Source organism: Phaethon lepturus, unplaced genomic scaffold (genome assembly GCF_000687285.1).
Source record: "Phaethon lepturus isolate BGI_N335 unplaced genomic scaffold, ASM68728v1 scaffold30331, whole genome shotgun sequence".
Taxonomy (NCBI): Eukaryota; Metazoa; Chordata; class Aves; order Phaethontiformes; family Phaethontidae; genus Phaethon; species Phaethon lepturus.
Genome location: NW_010517454.1, coordinates 823 through 6,730, shown reverse-complemented (window position 1 = coordinate 6,730; position 5,908 = coordinate 823). Strand labels below are relative to the sequence as shown.

The 5,908-nt window shown below is 56.8% G+C and overlaps 2 protein-coding genes across 2 annotated transcripts in view; one reads left to right on the top strand and one right to left on the bottom strand.

Annotated features, from left to right (window-relative positions):
• The first annotated feature begins 50 nt into the window (after positions 1-50).
• Positions 51-4,781, top strand: RFXANK (regulatory factor X-associated ankyrin-containing protein). The gene is made up of 9 exons (XM_010296414.1): positions 51-258; positions 491-568; positions 1,274-1,354; positions 1,702-1,767; positions 1,896-1,996; positions 3,020-3,145; positions 3,659-3,725; positions 3,964-4,044; positions 4,390-4,781. The coding sequence occupies exons 1-9, from the start codon at positions 51-53 to the stop codon at positions 4,446-4,448; spliced, it is 867 nt and encodes a 288-aa protein (XP_010294716.1). The 3' UTR covers positions 4,449-4,781.
• Positions 4,782-5,528: 747 nt separating this feature from the next.
• Positions 5,529-5,908, bottom strand: part of NR2C2AP (nuclear receptor 2C2-associated protein) — a gene marked incomplete at its 5' end in the record, with an annotated part of 1,168 nt that continues 788 nt past the window's right edge. Inside the window, 1 exon segment of the mRNA XM_010296415.1 lies at positions 5,529-5,721. Coding sequence (XP_010294717.1) covers positions 5,529-5,721 — 193 coding nt within the window.

Genomic DNA, 5,908 nt, shown 5'->3' with positions numbered 1-5,908 from the left:
GTCCCCCCTTTCCTCCCCTTCCTAATACATTGTTGTGTGGCAGCTGCCCCATGGAAAGTGAAGAAGCAGTCGCTCGTCTCGTGGAGACCCCCCCGAACAACGGGGACGTCCAGGGGCTCCCAAAAGAGGGTGAAAACGGAGCCAAGGGAGCAGCAGCTGCAGAGGAGCTGGCTGTGACCAGGGACACGGGGGACAGTGGTGCCCTCCCGGGCCGTCTGTGGCCGGACCAGGACATGCCACGCTTGGACCATGGGGACGGTGAGTGCTGGGGGTGACGGCGTGGTGGGAGCTGAGTCGGGGCATGCATGGACCCAGGATCCTGCAGCGTCTGTCCCGCTGTGAACTGGGATCAATGTGCCCTGCACCCTGGGGTCGGGGTGCATGCAGGGTGCTTGCTGTGCCGGTTGGGTCTCGTTGTGCTGCGTGTGGAGCCCAGCTTGCTCCCCAACAAACGGAACCAACATCCCTAATGGCTGCCCTTGTTTTGTAGGTGGAGCAAACACTCTCCCAAAGCCCTCGACTGCCTCGATGGACAGGCAGAGGAGCACCGAGCTTTCGGCCCTTGACAGTGAGTGTTGCTGAGGCTGGTGCTCACAGATGCTCAGGCGCAAGCCCCAGTGGGAGGCAGGCGTGGGAGAGGTCATCTGGTCTCTCATCCCACAAAGGCAGCTAGTAAAAAGTCTTTTACCACTGCCAGTTCCTCCCATAACATGGCAAGGCCAAGTCCAAATCCAGACCTTGCTGATGACGCATGCCAGCAGTGAGAGGTTGCTGCAGCTTCATGCAGTGGAACCAGAGATGGCAAACTCTTTCCATATACTTTCCTAAATAAACAATCACTTGTTAAAAACACACTGAGATTTCTAAGTGGAGTTCTTCAAGGGTAGGAAATACAAGGATGAACTTGAGTGCATCCCCCAGGCTGTCCTCTGCAGTATATCGTGTGCAATTATGCCATTAATGCCAGATCCCTGCCTCCCGTGGTGCCCCAGATGGACCATGCCCCTCCCTGGGCAGCTGTTAGGGCTGTTTTATCTTCCCTGCTCATCTGTCAGTACCTGTGCACTGGTCAAACCTCAGTCTCTAGGCTCTTTACTTGCAAGGGAATAATTCCTTTTTTGCAGGACTCAGTTTTTGCCCCGGACAGGAGGGAACAGCTTCAGATAAGTCACATGAGATCTAAGCTTTCATGAAGCTCTTGGCCTCAAGTCAGTGTAGTTCCTCCCTGTGCACAGCAGAGACGTGCCCTGACTCTCTCCTCTCTCTGCAACAGGCTTCCCGCTGAAGCACTCAAACACACTGACAAACAGGCAGCGAGGCAACGAGGTCTCGGCCCTCCCAGCCACGCTGGACAGTGAGTACCGCCGGGCAGAGCGGGCTGCACATCTCAGAGTGCAGATGGATGTGGGGTGTAGAAGGCTGGAGCCTCCCTCCATCTCCGGCTGCCACGCTGTGCAGTGTCCACCGAGGTGGTCTCTCAGGCTGCTCCCTGCAGTGCTGCTGCTCTCAGCACTGGCTGTGGCTGGCTGTCCTCGCTGCTGAATGGCAGAAGGGTGTTCGTTACACATTGGGCTTTCTGGTGCTCAGATGGGGGCTGGCCAGTTACCACCACCCCAGACTTGCAGGGACCCACCTGCAGATGGTGGGTACTGCACTGGGGAAAGACTTTGTCCTGATGGGTGAATTCTTTTTATCCCCCAGCGTTGTCCATCCACCAGCTTGCTGCCCAAGGTGAGCTCAGCCAGCTGAAAGAGCACCTTCGGAAAGGTACATGTCTCTTCCTTCTGGTTCTCACCCCAGATCATGCGGAGTCCTGCCAACTCATAGCATGCATTTTGATAAATCCTCAGCTTAGTTTTACAGCCTATTTATGATGTCTCATCCTGTTTGTGCAGGTGAGAACTTAGTAAATAAACCTGATGAGAGAGGTTTCACGCCACTGATCTGGGCTGCAGCCTTCGGAGAGATCGAAACAGTCCGTCACCTGCTGGAATGGGTAAGGCCACGCTCACGCAGCACCTCGTTAACAGGAGACTTCCCATCTCCAATCCCAGTGGCTGCCAAATTGTCCAGCACTGTCCTGGTAGCATCTCAGCCATCCTTTCCCATGGCACCAAACAGGGCACGTTTGCAGAGCTAATGGCTCAGACGCTGTCGGATGCTACTCCCCATTGGGCTGTGAGCGAAGTCAGGAGCATGAAGAGCCTTATCTCACAGCTAGCAATAACTGTTTGTAATTAAGTATCTGCTTATTGGCAATTTGAGATCAGGCTTATCACTTGGGCCCTGTAATCTGCCAGCAAATGTGCTCGCCGAGGTATCCTTGCAGTTAATGAACTCATTGCTGCATCGTCCTTGAGTGCTGGGCTTGCAGTCGAGGACTGTTTGGGAGTGAGCAGGAATCACATCCTCCTGCCCTCTGGATCAAGCTGCTCCCCAAAGCTCAGTCGCACATCCATGTGTATCCAAAGACTAGCAAGCACTCGCACCTCATAAGCACTGGCCAAACTCTGTCTCTGCTATTGTACTAGCAGCAAAACTACAATGCATTACCAGAGAGACAAACAGAACCCAAAATAAATAAGGTATCCATTGATAAAGGATATAATGAAGTCCAGGAGAGGTCTGTGGCTGGCAGGGCTTGGAGGATAGGGAGATTGTCTGTGTAAATCAGTACCAAAAGAGATAGTGGATACTGTACAGCCATCTAGACAGGGCTGGTAATGCTGTTCCTAGTGATGGGGAAAAGGGCTGAGTAACAGGAACCGTCAGGCTTAGTCTATCGACACTGGAGAAGGGCTTTTACGTCCTCACCCGAGATGTTTGATGATGATTAAAATGTGCCTGGTAAGGACTTCGGTAAGGAGGGGTCACTAGGAATGCGTGAGCTGTCTCTGCAGGCCGTGAGAACCCAGCTCCCTGAGCAGCAACTTGGGGTACCCAGCAAGGCTGTGCTGAGCGCCCCAGGTCTCAGCAGGGCTCCTTTCCCCGTCGGGGCTAATGCCGGTGCCGTCCCCAGGGCGCCGACCCCCACGCGCTGGCGAAGGAGCGGGAGAGCGCCCTGTCCCTGGCCAGCATGGGCGGCTACACCGACATCGTCATCATGCTGCTGGAGAGGAACGTGGACATCAACATCTACGACTGGGTGAGTGCCACCAGGCGCAGGCTGCTGCGGGGACCGCGCCAGCGCTGGAAGCGACACCAAACCCTGGACGGGGCTCCGCAGGGCTCATTTTAAAAAGCAGCAGCGAGTTCACTTCGTTCTGGGCTGAGTTAGCAGCGACGTTCTCTTAGACGCTTCCCAGGCTCGCAGCACTCGTTTGCCTGCTCGTGCAGTTGTTTTGAGAAGTTAATCTGGATAATAATTTTAAATGGTTTCTTCAGTTGTTCACACTGGTGATGTTACCAGCCACAAGGAAACAGCACTCACAACTTAAGGTTGTCTTTAAAACGACACAATTTAAAAGTTATTGTATTGCATAGAGAATAAAACCTGTGCAAAGCCGCTCTGCGAGAAAACAGCCAGCCTGGAGCTGGGAGAGGGCGGAAAGGGGATCCCAGCGGCTTGGGGACCTACCTCTCTGGGAGAATCAGGAGCTGTGTGAGCACGGCCCCACATGAGGCTGGCAATGACACAGCCCCTTCCCTTTCCCTGCAGAACGGCGGCACTCCTCTGCTCTACGCCGTGCGCGGCAATCACGTCAAGTGTGTCGAGGCCCTACTAGGTAACGGGGAAAATCTGCACTTAGTCCTTGGCCTCGCATCGCTGCTCGTTGGTAACCGTCTCGGGGAGAGAGCGTGACACACCTGGGGGGGAGAAACTGAGCAGCCTGGGGGTGTCACGGGGGTCTGCCCAGCCAAGATGGGCACCTTTTGGGGGTCCCCTCACCCTGTGCCTTACCCGGAGGGGTCGCTGCGTCGGCAGGGGAGCTCCGCACCCTGATCTCCACTGCCTGCTTGCAGCTCGTGGCGCTGACCTGACGACAGAGGCGGATTCTGGCTACACCCCGATGGATCTGGCCGTGGCCCTGGGACACAAGAAAGGCAAGTGTCCCCTCCGTGCCTCCTGCCTTCCCTCCCCCAAAAGCCTCCAGGCAATCCCCAGCTTCCAACCTTGCTCAGGCCTTTTTTTGACCTTCTACCACAGCTCCCCACTCTGACACACAGAGAAACCAAGATGGGTCCTGTTGCCCTTGCTCCCCTTCCAAACCAGCGCTGTGCTGGAGATAGGGCTGGGACAGGGGAGATGGGGACAGACCCCTGGAGAAAGGGGTTTTCCAGCCTCCCACTGGAAAATAGGAGCAAAATGGTGACCCAGTCCTGCCCACAGCGGTACTGGCTTCTCACAGGCATGGCTTCCCTGGGTTTCACTTCCCTCTCCTCCATTAGTCCAACAGGTTATCGAAAATCACATCCTCAAGCTATTTCAGAAAAAGGAGCTGGAGTGACACGACCGCTTGCGCTGCACTGCTGCGGCATCAGCGCTTCTCCCAGCCAACGCACGGCTCTCCTCTGGGACCAAGGCGGCCTCACCCAGCCGTCCCGAAATGGGCAGCGGCACGATGCTTCAAGCAAGGAGCACACGGAGGAAGCCGGGAACTGCCTCCCCTCGGTGGGTCTACGCCTCTCCCGGAGGGTGGCACGGCCACAGTGCCTCGCACCCGGGGACACTCATTCCTCAGGGCAGCTGCATTTCTGTCCTGTCCAGGCTCAGCTGCTTCGTGCGTGTGTGCATTCAGGTATTGCATTATTGGAAGTAAACTCTAAAGCAGCCGTGTGGAGCCCTGTCCATTGCCTCAGCCTGTCACAGCTGCCAACCCCCGATCCCAGCACCAGCAACCGGGGAACCGCGAGGGGAACTGGGCCGGTCAACCTCTTCAAGGTTTGCACCCTCCCTGGTATAAGAGGAAGCTACCTCTTACGCCCATAAACTTGCCAAGCCCTCCCTGCACGCAGCTCTATAACCAGCCAGGGAAATATCCATAGGCAGGAGCAAAACCTTGCAGGAAGCATCACCCTGCCAGCTGGGAACACAGCACAGCCCCGACACGCTGCGATCCCAAGCCGGAGCCCTGTGAGGCCGCAAACAGCCGCTCCAAGAAGTTCAGGGGTAGTTAGCAAAGGTGAGAGACAGCCAGAGCCCACAGCACGTAGAGGTGGCACTTCTCTCTCCTGCTCAAGCCCCGCACCAGCATGGCCAAGGCAAACCACGGAGAGCTCGGTCCCGGGGTGCCACTTGCCCAAGGAACAGCCAGGAAGGAGCAGGGACACCATTTATTCGGCCGGTTACACAGGCTGTGTCCCACCAGGAGCTCGAAGTCCAGCACGTGGATCTCTGCACTAGTGTCCCTCTGCCACTGCCACTCTGTGGGGTGGGGGTTCCCTCTCACTGCTTTGGGCTGCAATTGGGAGCAGCACGTTTCCCGCTGGCAGGGTTTGCAGTTCCGTTTCCCCCCACGCAGCAGAGCCCCCGTGGGGGAACGCAGGTGATGGCAGAGCGGCCCCCCAAGCTGTCCTTCGCCGCTGCCCTAGAGCCTCTCCCCCAGCACCCCAAGGTGGTACACCACAATCCTCCCAAAGAAGTCAGTGCTGTTCTCAAAGGTGATCTTCAGCTTATCCAGCACCGTCTCCTCCACCTGGAATCTGTGTGGGGCCCGTAAAGGAGAAAAATAGGGATGTCAGGACACGTGGGAGACCCGTTCTGAGGGGGCACATGTGGGGCTTGCACCCCAGCATACTGCGGCCGGTGATTCGCTCCAGCTCTGCTGAGCAGCTATAGCAGTAGCAAAGTGCCAGCAGGCACCCGCAAGCCTGTCGTTTAAATCGCAGCTCTGCCATCGCCCCCCTGCCCCTCCGCAGCCGCAGGTGGCTCTGAATCCAACCACCGAGCCGTTCGACCCAGCCCGCG

What these genes read in the sequence shown, in the direction of transcription:
- RFXANK (XM_010296414.1), top strand. Translation starts at nt 51, where the DNA reads ATGGAAAGTGAAGAAGCAGTCGCTCGTCTCGTGGAGACCCCCCCGAAC. An exon ending in GAAAGAGCACCTTCGGAAAG is followed by an intron (nt 1,768 to 1,895) that starts GTACATGTCTCT and finishes CTGTTTGTGCAG; the next exon opens with GTGAGAACTTAGTAAATAAA. An exon ending in ACATCAACATCTACGACTGG is followed by an intron (nt 3,146 to 3,658) that starts GTGAGTGCCACC and finishes CTTTCCCTGCAG; the next exon opens with AACGGCGGCACTCCTCTGCT.